At 26.8% G+C, this 22,311-nt stretch overlaps 3 protein-coding genes across 13 annotated transcripts in view; 1 reads left to right on the top strand and 2 right to left on the bottom strand.

Moving 5' to 3' along the window:
• The window catches only part of LOC130667428 (low-density lipoprotein receptor-like), a 44,735-nt gene extending 38,556 nt beyond the window's left edge, over positions 1 to 6,179 (bottom strand). For 3 of the 5 annotated variants that reach the window (XM_057468993.1, XM_057468992.1, XM_057468996.1), the window contains exon 1: positions 5,631 to 6,178. In XM_057468993.1, coding sequence (XP_057324976.1) covers positions 5,631 to 5,733 — 103 coding nt within the window. In that variant the 5' untranslated portion in view covers positions 5,734 to 6,178. Of the gene's footprint in view, positions 1 to 5,630 lie in introns of all 5 variants that reach the window. The other 2 variants (XM_057468994.1, XM_057468995.1) reach the window with 2 other exon arrangements.
• A 134-nt stretch (positions 6,180 to 6,313) lies between these two features.
• LOC130667430 (GATOR complex protein NPRL3) lies at positions 6,314 to 15,032 on the top strand. Of its 4 annotated transcripts, XM_057468999.1 has the most exons (8): positions 7,044 to 7,182; positions 7,251 to 7,348; positions 8,475 to 8,746; positions 9,044 to 9,139; positions 10,763 to 10,981; positions 11,065 to 11,398; positions 12,323 to 12,499; positions 12,725 to 15,032. In XM_057468999.1, the coding sequence occupies exons 3-8, from the start codon at positions 8,577 to 8,579 to the stop codon at positions 13,100 to 13,102; spliced, it is 1,374 nt and encodes a 457-aa protein (XP_057324982.1). In that variant the 5' UTR covers positions 7,044 to 7,182; positions 7,251 to 7,348; positions 8,475 to 8,576; the 3' UTR covers positions 13,103 to 15,032. The 4 variants fall into 4 exon arrangements, with proteins under 4 accessions (XP_057324981.1, XP_057324982.1, XP_057324983.1 ...); XM_057468998.1 differs by lacking the exon at positions 7,251 to 7,348 and having other exon boundaries at positions 6,314 to 7,182; XM_057469000.1 differs by lacking the exon at positions 7,251 to 7,348 and having other exon boundaries at positions 7,045 to 7,182; positions 8,458 to 8,746.
• Positions 15,026 to 22,311, bottom strand: part of LOC130667427 (protein split ends-like) — a 94,161-nt gene continuing 86,875 nt past the window's right edge. For all 4 annotated transcript variants that reach the window (XM_057468988.1, XM_057468990.1, XM_057468991.1 and 1 more), the window contains exons 7-10: positions 22,184 to 22,297; positions 20,377 to 21,126; positions 19,963 to 20,121; positions 15,026 to 18,680 (exon numbers count right to left, since the gene is read on the bottom strand). In XM_057468988.1, coding sequence (XP_057324971.1) covers positions 18,552 to 18,680; positions 19,963 to 20,121; positions 20,377 to 21,126; positions 22,184 to 22,297 — 1,152 coding nt within the window. In that variant the 3' untranslated portion in view covers positions 15,026 to 18,551. The remainder of the gene's footprint in view (positions 18,681 to 19,962; positions 20,122 to 20,376; positions 21,127 to 22,183; positions 22,298 to 22,311) is intronic.

Raw genomic sequence — 22,311 nt, 5'->3', positions numbered from 1 at the left:
CCCGGTGTCAGTTATATTTAATGTTCATTTGCAGCCTTATTACTCTCATTTGTTTACTTGTCACTTTAGTTTTCTCATTTCATTTTTTAAGTAACAGTTTTAATTAACCAAATAAAATTAATAAAAAATTAGTGAAAATAATATTTTTGTCTTATTTATTATTCAATAAGTGACTGTAAATCACACATTTGTCATTCTCTAACAGTTCTCCGCATCATCGGCTTGAAATTAACATGTTTCTTAATGGCTGCTGACACTGAATCTTGAAGTTCCAATGCAGGTCATCATGAAAAATATAGTGCGAGACTCAGGATAAAACACGATTTCCGACTAGGGTGATGTCAGCCCTCGCCTGTGGCTCGGGCAGCCAACCTCACCCTAGTCTTGTTTCATCCCTTGTCACACAATATACTATTATTGATCTACTTTAAGAAAATTTGGTTTTTCCAGAAGTTAATTTTTTTCAATGTAGTTTTCAAGAAATAAAAATAGAAAAAAAAATCCCCCAGAAAAAAAACTTCTCGGCTGAAAGTAAATATTCTTTATTCAAGAAAATTTTTTTGAAAACCTGAATTTTCTCAGATAAAGTAAAAATCTCTTCTGACCAAGACAAATTCTTTTGACTCAAGAAAATCTTGACTTGGTTCCTGAAAACGTCTTCAAAAATATTTTCTTGACTCAAGATAACGTTTTTTCTGTGCAGAAGTTCGAAATTACTAATAAAATTTTTAATAACGCGGGTCAAAAAAATAATTTGATTTTGGCGAAATTTAAAAAATTGAAAATAAAGCAAGATAAGTTTGTTCTTTTTTTAATAAATAAAAATCATACTTTACGATATGAAAACACATTTGGTTGACTTTCTTTTGACTAAGTTTTATTATTTAGTACCGATTTACACCAACTAAGTCAATTTAAAGTCACGTTGTGTTGGATTTTATTTAGTTGACTTAAATCTAAGTTATTCAAGTCAAACCCAAGTCAAACTTGACTTGGGTTTGACTTGGATTTGACAACAAATAAAATATCGTCATCACGGTAATTTTTTGTTGCACTTATATGAATGGAAAATTAAAAAAATTTAATTTTTTGGGAGACTATAAAGAAATCTACATGTTTCTTTACCCTTAAGAGATTTAGATCAGACTTACTGATAGCAAGAAGCCTTTTACGTATGATTCTTTCCATTTAAACTTTGAGGTGCTCTGTTACCTTTACTCCCTGTGTACAACAAAGCTGAGGGTACTCATAATTTTCTATATTTTTTCTCTACAACTTTTATACAGCACTTTTTTGCCGAAATTTATTTAATTCTTCGATAAAACGCTAATTAAAAGTGTTATATTTTTTTTTTTTCACCTGTCTAATTGAAATTTTACCTTGATTTTTTGGTGTATGTTTTTAATCATGTTCCGAAACTTACCTCAAAAAATCAGACCTGGCTAGACCTGTTTCCATTTATCAGGTCTATTTGAGGGGACTATTATTCTTTTAATATTATTTAGCAGTGAGATCTAACAACCTCTCCTTTTTTTTTTAAATATATAGATGTATAAGTTCAAAATATATATATATATGTATTAAATATATGACTCGAATTTTTAAATTAAAGAGTCATATTGAAGTTAAAAAAAAGTATGTGTAGCCAAAATCAAGTTAATTAACTAAAAAGCAAGTCAAAATCAAGTTACTTTTTTGACCCGCGAATCTACTTGAGCTGATTGATCTCAAAGACAGTGAGGTGCTGGGTCTGACTTTTAATATCAACCATTTTTTTAGATTTTTTTTCATAATTTATTTAGTTCATGAACTGTGTACAGGGAGGGTATGTAATTAATTAATATTTTTCAAGCCGTTATTAATTCAAAAAGGCATATACATTTTTCCAATTACGCCTACAAGTGCAGTAATGAAAAAAAAAAAATTTTTTTATCGTCCTTTTGGCATTTTAACAACAACTTCTTTCTATATTACATCCTTTTAAACTAATTAATTTTATGGAAAAATAAAAACAAAGTAATAAACTTTTAATTAAATTAGCATGTGAGATTTTTTTTCATTTTCATGACATTTTACTATATAAACATTTAAAAATAAAATGGCATTAACTGACATTTTATACCAGAAAAAAAATATTTTATCTCAATTAAAATCGTGCTTTTTGTGATTGACAGCAGCGTTTTACGGGATTTTTTTTTCTTTGTTAACTTTTCCACAATTGCCATCCCGCGATTTGATTTTTAAAAAAATTAAAACGTCCAACTACAGCACTTGCACTCTATTCAATAATTTAAAACAACTCACGATAAAATTTATTTTTAATTTAAATTGTTTTGTTTTATTTACAATAATTTTACTTTTTTATTTTTAATAAAAAACCTGTCGCTTTATAGAATTATTATTTTAAAAAATTTTTTAATCAAAATGTTGTCAAACAAAATTATTCTACAAACATAAATTTTAAAAGCCCGTCAGTAAAATACGAAAATAAACAAATCCGATAAAAAATAAAATGTAGGATAAATTGAATACTTAATTCAATGAAAAAAATTGTAATATTAAAAATTCCTAAATGAATATTAATTAATATAAATTTCAAATAAATCCCGTCCCTTACTCATCCTTTTATTAAAAATAATTCGACTTTAATAAAAGCTAATAACGAAGCCATGTAGCGATGAATTTTTAACCCAGAGTTCAATTATCGATTTTATCTCACATTTTTTTATTTCTAAAACTATCTCTTTAATAATTCAACAGTTATATTTAATTAACTATTAATTATCTCGATAATATCGTCACCGAAAAAGTATATCTACATATTTATATACAATTAACACTACATATATAAATATATGTGTAGATATATTTGTTTATTTTTCTTTTTCATCAGATAAATACTTTTTAAAAATTACATCAAGACTTTATCACGTCTATATATTTTTTCCACGGTCTTCTAATTGGTTTAGATGACGAGTGTTTACACACAAATTATCACCAATTAGTTTTCCTCTAAAAAAGAACCGGCTTTTATTACCGTCTACTTAACAACTCAAACGTCATGTATACGTTTTCTGTGAAATTATATCTAACACGTAAAAGAGTTTGTTGCGTTTAAATTTTTTTGTCATTAGTTTTTACATCTACATAAATATATATATGTATATATACAAAGTAGCAGTCATTAAAAAAATTTACTCATTTTTAATGAACAAAGTAAATACTGACAGGTAAAAATTAAAAAAAAATGCGCGCGTGTGGAGAATTTTTGAAATGATACTGGAGTTAGCAAACGTCTAATAATTTTTGGATGTTTTTTTAGACGATAAACTAAAAAAAAAAAATATTTGAAAAAATTGCACCTGTAGTTTTTAGGAACCTGAAGATCGGAACGTTTTTCGCTTAACGAAAATGAAAAAATCGAAATGAAAAGTAAAAAATCTACTGGATCTAAATTTCTGAAATGTTTTGGACGTCAGCCGAAAATTGCAGCCTACCTCATTTATTCTTAAGTCAAAGTACACAAATTTTTTTCATTTTCGTTGTACGAAAAACGTTCCGATCTTCAGGTACGGTAGTTTTTAAAATTTTCTACAAGTGCATATTTTTAGTTTTTGTTTTTTTATAATTGATTTTTTGAAAAAAAAAATCCGAAAATTACTAATTGTCTGTTAACTTCAGGATCATTTTTTAAAAATTATCGTGTGTATATTTTTTATTTTAATCGAAATTTACTCCGTCACTAAAGTTTCGGAGTTTTTAAAAAAAATTACTCCGCATACGGAGTAAATTCGGAGTTTTTGTTCAGTGGTGATCTGGATTTTATTTAAATTGGAATTTACTCCGATTTAGAGTTTTAATATTAAAATAAACTCCCCTTCGGAGTGAATTTCAATCTGAGGGAATCAAATAAATCCGCATTCACTCCGGATTTAATCTGCGTTTACTCCGAAAATTGTTTCCAGTCTAAAAATTTTTCTAATGGTAATTAACTTGGTATTTAAAAACACTAAAATTTTCAAATGTCGGCTACTCAGCGTCATTATATTAGATTGTCATTTTGTACCAAATTATTTTTTGTTTGCTGTCATTAACAAAAAAAATTTCTACTCCCCTAAAATTTAAAAATTTCGCGCCGAATTTGAACTTTTTACTAAAAGTATAAAAAAAATAATTTAACCTCAGTTATTATTATTTTTTACACTTTAAAAATATTTTTCAGTTTCATCGATCGTTTAAATTCCGTATTGTGATGTAGAGCGTGAAATTATTAGCTTAAAAAAATATATCAAAATTATTGTTTAAATGCCTAGATTAAATTTTGAATTCCTTATTTGTTCTACAAACTCTTTTTTTAAACCCCGTAATTTCGTTACACTATTTAAAATTCCTAAAGTAATTTAAAAATTTAAGCGGGAAAAAAATTTGAATGTTAACAATCTAAATAAATGATTTTTGACCGCGGGTATAAAAAAACTTGCTGTCAAATGACACAGTTTCATATATATATGTACTGTGCAATATAAAACATAACTTTAAAGCTTAACTTTTCATCGACGAATAAAGATTGTACCGAGATAGCACTTTGCTCATCCCATGCTTTATTTTATATTTTTTTACTCCATCCATTCTCTTTCATTTTGCACTATCTGGCTTTCATCGTACAAAAAAAATATATAAAAAGCGTATTAACTTCATCTTTTGCCTTAACGCTTGTACATAGATATAAAATATAACCATATATATACATATATATTAATATATCTACATCATAATATCTATCCATAGTTGATAGTAAAAAAAGTATGTAACATGCGCACAGAAAATACCTCGTATATAAACAAAAAACAAGCGCACCTTTGTACAAAACAAAGTCGATTGCTCTATTGAATATATTTTAAAAATATATATAAAGTATAAACGTGAAGAATTTAATAAAGTAACTAAAAATCCAGATGTAATCTCTGTATAGAGCTTTTGTAAATTGTCAAAGACATTGTGTACTTGGTACTTGTATGCATTGTAGTACTTCCTGGAATTATTGAAATAAATTTTTATTTAATTCAAATAAAAACTCAGGGGATGTAGGAACCCACAGAACATAAAACTCGAGAAAAAAATAATGGGAGAAAATAAAAAGTAAACTAAAGCTATTCCACCCTCGCAACGGGTAAGGGGACGTTAAAATATATATATATATATATATGTAAAAACATATTGGAGATTGGATTGTCACCCTTGTGCTCATGACAATGATCCTGAGAATGTATTGAAAGAAAAAATATATATGTATATACAATAAAGAAAAAGAATACGAACAAGAACAAGAACAAGGCCGAGACATTGGCCAATTTAAAAAAATTCATTTTTTTTATGGGCATGTATTTAAAAATTATTTTTTTAATATTTTTAAATGTAAATAAAAATCTAAATAATTATTTTTGAGAAAAAAATAATGAAATAAATAATTTTTAAAAATAGGATTTCTGTTATGTAATTAGCGAATTACTCAATAGTTTTAATGTCATGTAAGTACGTGCGTTGTTTATAAAAATTAAGAGTGAAAATAATAAAAATGATGAATTAAAAATATAATTTATTATTATTAAATAATAATTAAATAAACTTACAATCAGTAGGGATTCCATCAGATGCTCTTGACGTTCCGACAATAAAAGATGATAAAATAAATGAAGATAAAAGTAAATACACGCGATATGGATAAAGCTCCATAACCCGCCCTCGCACTTCACACCCACGTTACACTTTTTAAATTTTATTATTATTTATTTATTTATTTAACCAGTAGATATTTATTTATATTTAAATATTACGATAAATAATCGGCAACTGTCTAATTTAACATTTAAATTTTTAAAATATACAAGACGTTGTCAAGTGCGTGTACCTGCGTATAGATATTTAATTAGCAATAATAATAATAATAATAAAATTAATATATTAAGTGAAAGGTTATTTAAATTATAAATAATTGTCTATATTATAAAACGCACCGGGTATTTGTGAGGGCGTTTTGCGTAAATTACAAACGATAGCATGGAGTACCCGGTTTGTATTGAATGTAATACACGATTACCATCGTAGTAGTAATTACAGCCAACAAGAGGAACGACAACCGTCGAGGACGACGTTTCTCTCTCCCGGGCGAGACAGAAGTCACTGATATTCTGACGCACCGACATCGCGCCACCTGCGCGCGCAATTTAAACCTCTCTCTCTTTCCCGCTTTTTTTTTATTTTCATATTTTTTTTCTGTCTCACTTTTGATTGTAAGCTCGTGTGTGTTTATATATGCACGCATAAATATATAACATATATGTGTATAATATGTGATTTTGTAGACATATATGTATACATTTAAACAATGTGGTAAATATGGACATATGACATTTGTATGTATTTATTCGTTTATTATTATGGCTAATGATATAAAGGTGGGATTTAAAATTTAAAGTTTTTTATCTCTGTCAAAGTTGTTATGTATGAAAAGTTTATATTTTTTTTTATGAAAAAGAAATAAAAGATGAGAGAGATGGAGAAAGTGAAAAGAAGATGATAGAGTGACGCTAATTCTTTAGTCTAGCCTAACCTGGACGATAAATTATTTGAGTATTTTTATACTGCTTTGAATTCTCAACGTGACAATTCATGTCGTGCATAATAATTTATAGTTTTATTTGTATTTTTTATTTTTAGATCGACAGTGCATTTGTTTTTTATTTTTAAAATTTGTTTTCATTGTTTTTGAGGTTAATTGTGTTATTGTTAATTTGAAATTTTAATAATTGTTTAATTAAATGTATATTGTGATATTTAAATGAGGTTATATTTTTAAATAATGTGATAAAAGTATTATTAATTAATAATATATTTAATTAACCATGAAGTTTTGAATTTAAAAAATGAAATTTTGAACTGTCAAAAAAAAGAATGCAGTTAATTTTAAAAATGTCAAGTCTGAGGTTTGAATTTATAATTTAAATATAAATGATAGTAAATATGGAGATAAATCCATTGAGTATTATTCTGGTAAAAAGAGATAGTAAAGGTGACAGAATGTTATTTCGATATCCGAATATGGATAATCATAAAAGAGATTCGAATCAATGTACAAAAAGAAAAAATCCTTATTCATTAATAATAGCTGAGGATTCATTGCAGGTTAGTATAATTTATAATCATTGTATTCTGTCATTAATTTCACAAGGACATATTTTTATACGTCTTAGGGTTTAGTCACTAAGCTCAAAGCCAGAGATGAGTCTGAAGTGTGTGTAAATGTAGCTGACAGTTGGCAATTTTAAATTTTTGAATGAATAAATAATATGTAAGTAGATTAAAAATTAAAAAATACGTATTTGAATAATTGAAAAATCATGATCCTGAAGTTAGCAGACAATTAGTAATTTTTGGATTTTTTTTTTCAATAGATCAATTACAAAAAAATGAAAACTAAAAATATGCACATGTAGAAAATTAAAAAATCTACAGGTACAATTTTTTAAATATTTTTTTCTTTATAATTTATCATTTTTTAAAAAATTCAAAAATTATTAAATGTCGGCTCACTTCAGTATCACAAAAAATCAGTACAAAAATTTTTTTAATTAATTAATTTATTTATTTTTAATTTTAAAATTGTCATACATTTGCTTCATTCACAATTATTGAAGTTAACAGACAAAGAATTTTTGAACTTTTTTTTCAACAAATCAATTAAAAAAAAATGCACATGTAGAAAATAAAAAAATCTATAAGTGCAATTTTTTGAAATATTTATTTTTTTACAATTTATCGGTTTGAAAAAAATCCAAAAAGGAGTATACTTTTTTATTACTAATCATATTGTAGACTTTCTAAAACTGAAAATTAGAAAAAAATTTTAAAGTCGAAGGGCAGAATTTGTCATGTGCTCTTTTGGCTTTCAAATTTTTTCTTCAATTTTTAGTTATAAAATAAGCCTACAAAACGATATGATACTAAATATAAATGAGTGTGAATGTAGCAGACCTCAGACAAATTTAAACGCATTAATAAACAGAGTAAATAATTGATAAAATAAAATTTTTTAAAAATGCGCATTTAAAAAATTAATAAGTGCATTTTTTATAAATAGTATTTTTTTAATTATTTATAATTTTTAATTTGTCTCATGTCTGCTACACTCCCACATAAATTTCGCCGTCTAATAATTTTTGAATTTTTTTCAAAAAGAAATTATAGAAAAAATAATATTTTAACAAATTGCACCTGTAGTTTTTTTAATTTTCTACATGTGCATTTTTTTTTAATTGATTTGTTGAAAAAGAACTCCGAAGAAAAATTATAAGCCTTTTTAGTATTAGTTTCCTGAACCAAAAAGACGCACAAAAATCTAAGTCCTTTTAGAATTAATTTTAGTAAAGATATATTTAAATAAATAATTTATTTAAGTAGGATATTAATAATTACAGTCATTACCATGTCCAACATCAAACATAACAAATGGAAATTTATCTGGATTATCTGATGAAGTATTGTCGACATTATTTGCTGTTAAACCCGAGCTGTGTGAAATGAAATTTGAATTAAAGTTGAATAATGTGCGTTTCGTTGGTCATCCGACATTAATACCATCATCTAGAGGAAAAGAAGTTAATTCATCAATGCTATTTAATGTCGTATTTGCGTTACAAGCCCAAGCCAATCAGTCTGTCGTCAAGTGTTACCACGACTTGAGCAAAAGGTCAATCTTTAATTCATTTGAATTGTTAATCAATAACAAAACAATTATTTTAAATTACACTATCATTTATACACTTTAATTATTAATGTTTATTATTATTTTTAATTTTTATTACGATCATTTGATGTCGTATGTATTTTTTTAAAGATACTTACAATTTTTTTATTTATTTAAATAAAAATTCCGACGCAGATTTGAGTTTACGTAACATGAGTCATTTTAAATTTAAATATTTTTTATTCTAAGCTAATTATCCTACAATAACATAAAGTATTAATAGTTTATTTATTTTTTCAGATTAGGTATAACATTGAGACATGAAGAAAAAAGATGTGGATTTTTAACTGAAGAAATAAAAGTGATGGTATCAACTCTTGATGAAATAGCAACAAGGTCATATTTTATATATGTCGCGTAATTATTAATTACCCGAGGATAAAATAACCTAGAGAAATCATAATTATAAATTAAATATTTATTATCAGTTATGAGTCTCGCGTGCGCCTGAAAAAATACAGTCTTAATTTTTTTTTTTTAAATTATAATTTAAAATGTTAAATCTATTAGTAGGAATTTGTTTTATAAATTTAGTTAAACAAAAACTGATAATGGGTTAATTCTTTTTAAAATAATTTTTGATGGTCAAGTTCGATTTTAGTTTTTTTTTTTTTTAAACTTGAAATATAAAAACGATTATGACTTTTTAAAGTCATTTTATTTTGGAAAATAAATAGGGGACAGTATTCGAGATTATTCTTAACGATAATATTTATATATTTATATACATTAGGGTGTGCCAAAAAACGATATTTTTTTTTTGCTCTCACCCCCAAAATATCTCATAAAATGTCCCAACAAAGCTCATGTTAAAAGCGGAGCTCAAAATTCAAATTCTAAGGGGTTCTTCATCGAATGTTAAGTTTTTCCGTTTAAATAATATGGGAAACGTGGTTTTTTGTTACTTTTTTGTCCTGCAAACTGTAAAAAAGTCATTTTTCAAAAAAACGAATGAATGGACTTTTTTTTATTAATAAATTTGGTACAAGAAATTTCATTGAGTCGAATTTCTATCTCTAATGTTTGATTTGTTGTATAGCTTTGAAATTCAAATTTCCGGTTTTTTGCATTTTTTAGCTAAACTGTAAGAGTTAGACAAAAATGATAAATGGCAAATTTGTAATACGTTTAAAATTCTATAAAAAAATTTATGTCAATTTTTTCATATCATCAATAACAACAAAGTTACAGGCTCATGAATATTTATTTTTTTAATTTTTGCTTTTACGAACTGATGTTAACCCTCGTTATTGTTCGTTAACTCTCGAACTGAATAACTCGTGTTAACAAATTCGCACCAAATTTTTTGTTTAATTATCGATATTTCAGTATAATTATCAATGTACATGTATAAAAAAAGGTCCAATATATGATTAAATGCAATTTGAACGGTAAATACCCTAAAAATTAAATTCATCATTAAAAAATTAATAATTACAAGCGAGTTACAGTCACTACATGAATACCTGAGTATTACTGCCAAATTTACCAAACATAATTTGAATTTAACTGTTTATTAAAATTTTTTACTCTAGACTTTGATGGCCTATCAGTATACGAAATATCAAGTTTACAAATTCGACTCCCAGGACTTTGTGTAAAGAAATTTAATGCCATACAAGAATATTCTAGAGCCGAATTTTTGTCTCACATGGTTCAAAAGTTATAATATTTTTAATCAAAAAAATTTTTTTGCATGTTATTTAAATGGGAAATTTCAAATGTCTACCGACACCTTTTAAAAATGAGCTAAAAATTTTTCCCAATGGGAGAATTTTTTTCTCTATATATAGGTCCTTTTTATATTCTCACCCTAAAATATATAAATATTTGTATAAATTTTACTGTTGATTTTACAGTCATTATATGACAGTTATTTTATCCTTGAAAATTACAAAAGTTATTTATAATTAAATTATACAATATTCATAACTAATTATCATAAATAAAAATAAATAGATCCGAAGAAGAGAGTGAAGGTGAAGAATCACCGTATGAATTGATACTAAAAAAAAGTTCACTTGCTAAAGATTTAAAGTCAGCATTCGATAGTCTTTGCAATACAGGTATCGTTAATTTAATGATCAATAAATGGACACTAGTTAATTTTTGTCTACCTCAAAAAGTACATCAGCTACACAAAAAAGGTTTCATCATGAACCCTGAAATGATTGATAGGTACAAAATTTGTATTTATTTTTCGCGAGAGACAACAATTGACGGGTCAAAATAATTGAACTTTTTTATTGTTTTTATTGCAGATGTTTAAATAGTCTAAGACCGTACCACGGCCTACTTTTGTTAATTGAGCCAGTGGATTTATTAGAATCACTACCAACAGATGCATCCCCTGCATTGAAACGTATGATTCAAATGTACAATCCGTTGAAAAGTCTTCAAACTTTGGCTGCTGATACTGATTTATCATTGGCCCAAATTTTTCAATTAACTGGTCATCTTGTTTACTGGGCCAAAGCAACGGTTATTTACCCACTTTGTGAAAGTAATGTTTATGTTATTTCACCCGACGCGGTTATTTCTAATCAATTGATGGAAGCATTTACTGATCAGTTTCCTGAATTAAATCTTTTACAAGTAAAATTTTTTTTTACTATAAAATTCAAATATTTTTACTTTCTACAATTTAAGGGATAGCCAATGTGAGGATCGAAAAAATAGATGATTTTCGGGAATTTTTTGACTGAGATAATAAAGAAATTTGGGGATCGGGTTTTTTTTGTTTTATAAAGTATACATTGAAGATAATTCTCCTAAATTTTTATTAAAAAATATCATGTTGTTACAAAGTTATAAGCATTTTTGTGGAGCACCAAAAGAATTTCCCCCACCACGGTCTCATCTCTAACTCAAAAACGGATTTTCTGAAACAAAAAAACCAAACCGCGTTGTAATCTGTATGCATGTAGTTATCGTTCCACGTAAAGGATTTTGAAAAAAAATAGCGACATATTAAAAATTTTTTCGTTATTTTTTCTCATTTTTTTTGATTCAAACAGCCCTAAAAAATCTTAAAAATCAAAATTTTCAAAATTGTCTACGTGCAACTTTAGCTACTGAATAGACGAATACGGAAAAAAAGTTGCGAATCGGTTGATATTTATGCAAATTACAGATGCGACCAGTTCAAAAAAAGTAGTTTTGAGAAAAACGCATTCAAAGTTTTTAGTCGACAACGGTCAGTTGACGCGCTGTCACAAAAATGACTATAACTTGAAAAATTTTCGGAATTTTCATATAAAACTCTAGATACATATTTTTGAATGTATAAACTTTGATTTAATAATAAAAAAAAAATTTTTTTTTTAAATTTCACAGTGGCTATCCCCCTTAGAATTTTAATGATTCATTTATTTAAAAAATTTTTGGTTATTTGTAAAATAATTTTTTTAAAATTAATCTCATATCAATTAAAATTTTAATATTTAAAATTATAACCGAGTGTTTAAATTTTAAATCAATAATTCAAAATTTTAGGAATAATTTTTTTTTTTTTTATAGATTTTGAGTGAATTTTCATTACCAACGTCGATAAGCGAAAAAATAAATCCTTTAGGTCAACCACAGCAGCAACAACAGATAGTTAAAATAATTATTTGGTTATTAAAAAATCGATTGTTGTTACAATTACATACTTATGTACAATTGATGCCAACAGATGATGGAAGAGATCCAATGGTTAGTTAATTATTTAATAAATTAATTATTTACTTTGATTAAAATGTCAAATTTTAAATTATTTTTTTGTAAAATAAAAAATAATTGGACTCGATTGTCTGAAAAAAAATAAAGTCAGTAATGGTAAAATTTTCATTAATTGAAAAATTTATTTTAGTATCGATTTAACGAAATTGAATTTACTGCACAGAGCAGTGAATTATTAAATATATTTTTCATTATCAGAAGACGAGAAGTCAAGATTGCTCGAGTCCAAACGGAGCTACTGAGAACGACAGCAGCTGGAGTTACGATAATACACCCAAGGGAATATCTGCCGAGATGAGAATCGATAGATCAATCACGATGCCAAAGGACGAAGAGATATTCGAATACCGATCAGACAATTTTCCCATTTCCTCAGAAGACATAATGCTGCTTGACAAGCTCTGCGGGCAAGGTTATTTCGACGGTCGTCATCATCTAGAGGAAATAATGTATCTTGAAAATATACGTCGATCTCAGTTACTTGAAATTCTCGAAAAATTTCGTAATATTTTAATAATATCAAAACACGAGGATCCTGCAATAACTTTATTTTATTCCCAGCACGGGTTTTCATAAATCAATATCACTGTTTTTATAATTTTTATATTAGAGACATTCTCAGACAAACCCCCCCCCCCCCCACTTTTTTGAAATATTCAATTAATTTTAACTGTCGACAGTATTAAAATTTTTTTAATTAATTGAAAAAAATTAGAGCATTAATTAAAAAAAAACTGAGTTGCGATTTTGACGAGATGTAGATTTGAAAAAAAATTACTTACAGTTGTAATTAATTAGGAATCATATTTAATTTGGTAAATAAATTTGAGCCTACAAAACTTGAAAATTTGAATTGAAAAATTGACATCAAGATTTTACTGAAATTTATTTAACAATTTTCGTTTAACTCCCAATTGATGTCAACTGTAAGTAATTTTTTTAAGTGAATCGATAAAATTTTGATACGCTGATGACAGCTGTCATTGAAAATTTTTAAAAAGTGGAGGCACTGTCTAAGAACGGCTTTGAGGACATTTTCAGACATTACCCCCCACTTTTTAAAAATATTCAATGATTTTAAAATGTCATCACGGCAGTAAGATTTTTTAAAAATTACTTAGAGATGTCATCAGTTAGAAGTCAAACGAAATTTGGTAAATAAATTTTAGTCCGCGAAATTTGAAAATTCGAATTACAAAATTGACATCAAGATTTTATTGAAATTTTTTTTACACAGAAAAAATGAATTTCGTGGCGTAAAAAAACTTTTGAATCATGAAATAAAAACAAAAATTTTCTGAAAACGAGTAAAAATTTTTTGCGCCAAGAAATCTTTTTTTTCTGTGTAACAAATTGCGTTTAATTCCTAATTGATGACAACTAAGTAATTTTATTTAAATTTCATACCTCGGCGTAATTGCTACTCCGTTGTCCTTTTTTCAATTTTTTTGTTAATTAATTAAGAAAATCATAATACGGTTATGACAGCCATTAAATATTTAAAAAAAGTAGCGGCACTGTCAGAATGTCCTTAAAAAAATAAATTTCTATATCAAATACCAATTTTTCAAATTATTTGAATTGAATTGAAATAATTATTGGTATAAAAATAATAAAACAAAATGATATTGTTTATTTATAATTCATTTATTAAATGAATATATATTAAAATTATAAATAGAAAAAAAGTAATTACTGTAAAAAAAATAAAAAAATTTCATTTTTTGGTAAATATTTAAATGAACAACAGACATAATTTTTTAATCATTATTATTATCGTTAATATCCATATAATTATCAATAACTACAGCAAAACACAAAACAAAAAAGTGATATCTGTACATGTGATTAACATAAACTTTTATTTTATTTTTTGCATATCAGTAGCCTAAGATAGGACGAAATTAAACCATAATATTCACAGATATTATACAAGATAGATAAGGCTGAGGGCATCCACACACTGCGTTTTTAATTCAAATAATAATAATATTTTAAATTTTAAATAAAATAAAACTAAACTGAAAAATTTAAATAAAAACTTATATATTTTTTTGTTATCTAAGCTTTTAAAAATAATAATTTGAAAATAAGTTTTCGATGGACAGCATGTGTGAGCCCCCTCACCAGATATCCTTATTTTAATATTTATTTAACTGTAATATATGTTATTATTTTTTTTCATTATTTCATATAATTTTTTTTTAATTATTATTTTATACTTAAATATTATTATATACTTTTTACTTCTATATACTGTACATATGAACAACGCATCTTTTACACTGTACACGCATACGCTCCACGAGTATCTGCGCTGCCTTATTTTAATTAACTTTTTTTTTATTTTTTTATTTATTATTTATTTGTTCATATTTTTATATAAGGATGGGCAGGATATTTATGACCATTCGACTATCAATTACACTTACCATTGTCATAAAACATTATTTATTTATTTATTTATTTAGGAATTTATTAACTCGTTTCCCTACATAATTATTTTTTTAGTCTCTGTTATTTTTATTTTGTTAACTACGGAGACATGAGCGCGTTAATTTTTTTTATTTACTTATATATTCAATAACTTTTATTTATATATTTAAGTATCTCGATATTGTCCAACTGGAACTCCCGATAGTTCGTATATTAAATATGAAAATTTTTATATATATATATATATTTTTTATAATTCTTGTATTAACATTTATAAGACAATAATAATCGTGTATAAAATGTATGTTAATTTTTACCACGATATTAAATTACGAGCGTGAAAATATTCAATGCAATCAACAAATGAATTTACATATTTATTTTTTAAATTTATATCAATATTTTAATTATATAAAAAAGTGTAAGAGCATTATTTTTATTTTATTATTTATAATTTTTAATCTCATTTATAATTAAATTTTTTATTAATCGGGAGAATCAGTTTGCAATTAAAAATATCTAATCGCACTCAAGTCTTAATTATCTTTATACATAAATGCTTTTTTTTTTTTTTTTAAATAAAAAATTATTAAAATGTCAACAAAAAAAAAATTTGAAAAGAAAAAATAATAAATTACAATACCGCCCATCGCTCATTAAAAATTATAATTAATAATTTATTTATAAAGGCGTGCGCCTACGCGCAGAAGCATAATATCGTAATATTAATTAACATAATTATTAATTTTCATTAAATTAATAATTAATAATTTTTACGAGTGTGAATGTAGCAGACATCAGACAAATTTCCAATTATAAATAAATAGAGTAAATAATTAAAAAAGTAAAATTTAAAAAAATCCACTAGTAAATTTTCAAATTTTTTAAATGCGCATTTTTTCAAAATTTTAGTTCATTAATTATTTACTCTAATAATTAGGGCCAGGATTTTTGCATTAATTTAAACATAATTGATAATTAGTGATGTGAAATTTTTCATATTACGGGGAAAATATTGGTCCTATGAAAAAAGTTTTCAAACAAAAGTTGTAGGAAATTTAATTTTCTAAAAAAAATGTCTCTCATAATTTTTTCTAAAGACTGATAAAAAAGCCGTAATTTCAAAATTAAGATTTTGATAATTAAAAAAATTTTGAATCATTCATTATGAATCTTAATTTTTGAATTACGGTGAAAATATTGATCGTATAAGAAAATCATAAGAGACATTTTTTTTAGAAAATTAAATTCCCTACAACTTTTGTTCGAAAACTTTTTTACTAAGACCGATATTTTCCCCGTAATATCAAACATTCGAACTATTCATTTCAAAAATAAGGCAACAATCTTGTCCCTACTAATAATTAAAAATTTGTCTGATGTCTGGTACATTCCCTCATAATTTTTTCTCATTAATTCCGGGTTGCGTTCGTCTAAAAAAATTACAAACCCTCTTTTTAAATGACGCGTTGTTTTAAAAATAATAAAAATAAAAAAATTAGAGTGCAATCGCACTATTAAATAAAATAATAATTTTTTTTTTTCAATTAACGCGGGTGGAAGTAAACATTTAGGGCGGCGTCAATGCTCATTGAGATCGATCATACCTTAAAAGTATGACAATTTTAGCCCTTTAATTACATATTTTATTTAAAAATAATAATTTATTATTATCATTACTATTATTATAGTTTTTGTTTGTTTGTTTTTTTTGTTCTTGCAAATCGATACGTAAACTAGCTAAGAGCTTGAGTAATAACATTAATAATAATCGATTGCGGTAAGAATAGTAGAGTAGTAGCTGATAGTAGTATTAGAAATATTATTTTTTTTTAATCATTATTATTATTATTTTTTTATAGTGGTAAGAAGTTTTATAATTGTAGCATAGTAGTGGTAGGAGCGTAGTGTTAAATTGCAGCAGCAATAGCATTAGGCAATAATATGAATTTTTAATTAATGAACAATAATTAATAATAGTAATAATAATTAATTAATTAATTAATAACTTATAATAATAAGAATAAAGAATTTATAATTAATAGTAATTAATATTATAAATTGATAATGTACAGCTAAGAATAATTATAATTATCAATTATAATAATAAGTTTTAATAATAATAATTATAATTATAATTATAATCGCAATATGGTACATCCTGCTAAAGGAATTTATTTTTTTACACTAAAGATTTAAATCCTATAAAGGTAATCCGTTAAAAAAAAAAATATTATTTTCACATTAAATGTCTACATTAATTTTAAATAGGAATTTATTTTTATTATAATTATTAATTATTTATTTACTTTTTTTTTTTATAATTATTATTTAATATTTTTTAATAACTAATTTTAACATTATCATTTTCACTTTCTAGTTTGACAGGAGCAGCGGCAGCGGCTTCGGCGGCGGCAGCAACTATTGTTACAATTAATATAATACATTCATATTCATATTCATATTTATATATTTATATTATATATATATATAATATATAATATGTATAATAAGATAATAATTATTATAATTATTATTATACAAAAACACATCACATATCGCGTGACCTCAACTGGTCACTTTTTTTCTGTTCTTTTTTTTTTATTTTTTTTTTTTTTAATTATTTTTTGTTTTCATTTTTTATGCAGATATCGTTAAATAATTAAAATCACAGTAGTCATGCCTTCGCTGGCTCCTTATATTTATACATATTTATAGTCTAAGCCTTAAAAATTAAACTCGTTTATATATTGATTAATTTATCATTATAATTTATATTTTTAATTTTACTTTTAGTTTTGCTAAAATCCGCATAGTGCAATTAGGAAGGTATACATTGTATTTTATTTAATGTTTTTTTTTTCTTTTGTGTTCATAGGAACAAGTGCGGATAACTTATGGTAGACAATTAAATAAAATTGTCTCTGTCACATGTCGGAGTAAAAATATTATCATTAATATTAATATTTATTTTATTTATAGGGTAGGAGGGGGGTGTGGTTACCGAGTCAGGTTGTCGGAGAGACCAAGAGTGAAGTCGGTCGTTCCCACAAACATAACTCGCGTATTTTCAAACAGGCATTTTATTTTTTTATATTTTTTTAAAATTAACATCTCGGGAGACTGATTATGCCCAAATATAAAAATTACTGTGGAGAGGAACGCAAGGATTTAATTAATTACACCGTGCTAACCTCCCCCGCGTCACAACCCCGTCCATCCTATGGTAATAATTAGTTTTTTTTGTTTTTTTCGGAGTTACAATCTGATGTACAATCCTAGATAACTTAAGCCAGTTCTCTTGTGTGATTGTCAACGGTGTAATTGCGAGCAATTAATTGTCTCATTATTGTTATTTGTTTTTTTTTTTAATGTCAAATCCGGGTTTTTTTCTTGAGCGCACAATGATTGTGATAATTTGCAGGCGTAGGCTTCATGCCTCGCGTTACAATTATAAATCAATTACGAGGTACGCATTGTCTGGAGCCGACAAAATATTTTTTAGTGATATAGTGTCGGCTGATGACGATTAACAAATTTAATAAATATGTATCAAGATCACGCATGTTGATTGATCTGTAGTTTTGTCTCAAACTGTGGCTATTACGATGACCAAGTGCGCAATCTCGGCTACTCGATGCAGCAAATCCGGTGCTATTCGGGCCAAGCTCTCGTTCGCGAAGTCACATGATGGAAATATGTGGACTACGTATGCGGGCTAAAATTAAATAAACAGTAATGAATATAATTATTATTATAATTGTTAAGGTTTATTTAGATTAAATAGTATATTGTGTGACGAGGGATGAAACAAAAGGATTTCAGACCTGGGTAAAGTTGGCTGACATCACCCGCAGTGAAATCGTGTTTCATCCTGAGTTACACACTAGATTTTTCATGATTATCTGCATTGGAACTTAAAATTTCAGTGTCAGCAGCCAGTCAGAAACAAGTTTATTTAAGACCAACTATTAGCGTAAGCGTAAATTGTCATTTGAAATTTATAATTAAGCAGAAACTATAAATACTATTTATTATTGACACTAATTTTTATAAAACTTAATCACAGTCAGAACTGTCATTTACGTAAATAAAATTAATGGTCTGAAATTAGTACACAGAAAAAAGTATTTCTTGACGCAAAAAATTTTTACTCGCCCCAATAAAATTTTTACTTTTCTCAATAAATTTTTTGCATTATAAATTGAAAACAAAAATTTTATTGGAGCAAGAAAAAATTTTTTGAGGCGATAAAAAAATTATTGCGCCAATAAATTTTTTCTAGTCCTAAGAAAATTTTAGTCTTAAATTTATAATGAAAAATATTTCTTACGCCAAGAAATCCTTTTTTTCTGTGCATTAAACAGATGGGTACCGTCACTTATTATCCGATGACAAAATATCCGCGACAAAATATCCGAATACATTTTATCCGATAAACAAAATATCCCCGACAAAATATCTTATAATAAAAATACTTTTCATATAAATAGTACGGTACCCTTTTATAAGAAATGTTTAATACATTTGCACATAAAATCTGAGTGTGTGATATTAAAAATAGATTAATACATATGCTTGGAATGGTACGGTACCCGTTTATCGAAAGCCATTAATTATTTTTTCACTTAAAATATATTTTTCTGAATAAGATTTATCGACAGGATATTTCGTCACGAATTTTTGTCTCTTCGATATTTAGTCCGGGGATATTTTGTCTATCGGATATTTTATCCGCGAACTACAAGTCGTGCTACCAACAAATGACAAGAATCAGAGTTTAAATTGCGAAAGCCTTCAGTCAGTGGGCAGAGACATTATTTGTTTGTTCCCTCGGGACGGAACAAGTTTATTTCTGCCCATTGACTGAAGACATTCACAATTTACGCGTTAATTCGCGGCATTGGACTGAAATTAACTTCTTTCGACTGGCTGTAGAGACACTGAAACTTCAAGTTTCGATGCTGGTATCATGAAAAATAATTATTTTATTTACTAACCTGTTGTGAACCCGGCGCCGCAATATTTACAATACCAGCGGCCTGCTTCTGTTGTAGATAAGTTATAAAACCAGTCTGAAGATTTTTACTTTGCTGAAGAACGTCCATTTGATCACGACCACAAGGCAATGCCAGTAGCATACAATGTTCATTGTCCGTCTAAATAATTAAGAAAAAAAATAAACAAATTAATAAGGAATTAATTAATTAATTAACAAACAAAGCTGATGATTTTAAGGTCATCCCAGAGTGCCCGCTCCAAGAACGAGGGTTTTTAAAAAAAGTAAATAAAAATAATACTGCAGCAATTTAAATTAATTTTAAAAAAATCCCCAATTAATCAGTGAAGAGAAAAAAAATTATTCATACCCTAGTAATTTTTTTTTTTTGCGAATAAATGAAAAAAATACCAACCTGCATCTTTCTTGCAACTCCATCAACTTGTGTCTGTTCAAGTCTCATTCTCTGTGCGATTCTTAACGGCGGAGTTGATCTGTCACTGTTACATGGAAGACTATCCTGGGCGACTTTGGGATTACCAAATACAAAATGCATCTGTACAGCAGCTTGATCATTCTTCAAGGCAAGCAGACCTTGCCACATAACAGGATATCGCCGTAAAAGCATAAGAAGTGAATCCGCTTGAGGTGGAACTTGTGAAGCATGAGGTGGTGTTGCTACTTGATGTTTTCTGTGTCGATCGGGTGTCAATGCACGGTCTGGAGCTTCACTTGCAGCCATTGGATACTGCGAGCGAATGTGCGCCGGTGGTGGTTCATAGTACGGACCGCGAGCGCCTGTTGGTCCGCCAGCAAAAACTGGATTACTCGTGGTATTGTACTGCGGAGGTGCTGGTAGCCGCTGAACACCGTGCATCATGTAGACTTGGGCCACTTGTGGACTGTCTGTGGTACGGTCATGTGGGGTCCTGGTGGCTCTTATCAGTTCCAAGGGTGGACTATGACTCTCTTCACCGCTTGCCTCCATCTTGGGGTCCAAAGGTAGATGAGGTGAACGTGCATCGGGTACGTGATAAGCTATTCGTGGTGTTGTTAATGCTGCCTCTTGTTGGGCACGCAAGTACTGGTACTGAAGAGGATGCATATAAGGTGGTGGTAGTTCACCAGCTCTTGATAATCCACCGTAATGATTGACAACATCACCCTAAAAATAATATTTTGTATTAGTAAATAATTATAATTATTTATTGGGGGTGCGAATCGGGTTCGAATCGTATTATTTGAAAATTTTTTAATTATTTGTAACTTTTCGAATGATTCTAAAATTAGTCGACGTCTAATAATTTTTTTTTTTTTTTTTAAATGATAAATTTAAAGAAAAAAATATTTTTTAAAAATTGCACTTATAGTTTTTAAAATTTTCTACATGTCCTTTTTTTTTTTTTTTTTTTTTTTTCTAAATTAAATTGTTGAAAAAAAATTCGAAAATTCTTAATTGTCTGCTAACTTCAGAATCATCTTTTCGAATTATTTGTAACTTTTCGAATTATTCGTCAATTTTAGAAATATTCAAAAGTTTATGAATTATTTGTAACTTTTCAAAATAATACCGCAATTAGCCATGATACTGAAGTTAGCCGACGTTTAATAATTTTTGAATTTTTTTAAAAACGATCAACTATAAAAAAAAAAAAAAATATTTAAAAAATTGCACCTGTAGCTTTTTCAATTTTCTACATGTGCATATTTTTAGTTTTTTTTTTTGTAATTAATTTGTTGAAAAAAAAAAAAATCAGTAAATTTTTAATTGTCTGCCAACTTCAGGATCATAATTAGTCGACATCTAATAACTTTTTTTTTTTTTTTCAACCATAAATTCAAAGAAAAAAATATTTTAAAAAAATTGCACCTATAGTTTTATAAATTTTCTACATGTGCATATTTTTTTTTTTTTCGGTAATTGATTTATTGAAAAAAAAATCAAAAACTTGTTACCTGTCTTCTAACTTCATAATCATTTTTAAAAATTACTCGATTGGAATCAAAAACATTCTGATCAACTTTAAAATATTCAATTTTTATTTAATGGAGAGCTGAGTTTTCAAAATAATTTTTTCAAAAATTCGTGTCTGTACTCTATTTACTTCTTACCAAAAATTTGAATGACTCAACAAATCACGAATAATTCGAAAACTTACGAATAATTTGAATTTAGAATTCGTAGTTAAGATTTAAAAAAAATTATCAAGCTCTGTAAGTACCTGAGAAGCATTAGTATGATGATGAGCAGGCGGAGGTAACGGAGGGCTCTGAGTTCTATGTGGCGGAACGAGCCCGTACTGACCTCCTGGTGACGGAGCTCCTGGAGGTCCATGCTAACCAAAACCAA

Source organism: Microplitis mediator, chromosome 5 (assembly GCF_029852145.1).
Source record: "Microplitis mediator isolate UGA2020A chromosome 5, iyMicMedi2.1, whole genome shotgun sequence".
NCBI lineage: Eukaryota > Metazoa > Arthropoda > Insecta > Hymenoptera > Braconidae > Microplitis > Microplitis mediator.
The sequence above is the reverse complement of the archived record's forward strand: the minus strand, read 5'-3'. Positions and strand labels throughout refer to the sequence as shown.

Bases quoted from the DNA above. Each gene is read 5' to 3' on its own strand.
- LOC130667430 (XM_057468998.1), top strand. From the start codon at position 7,009: ATGATAGTAAATATGGAGATAAATCCATTGAGTATTATTCTGGTAAAA. The intron at 8,747-9,043 runs GTCAATCTTTAA...TTATTTTTTCAG, and splicing joins TACCACGACTTGAGCAAAAG to ATTAGGTATAACATTGAGAC. The intron at 11,399-12,322 runs GTAAAATTTTTT...TTTTTTTTATAG, and splicing joins CTGAATTAAATCTTTTACAA to ATTTTGAGTGAATTTTCATT.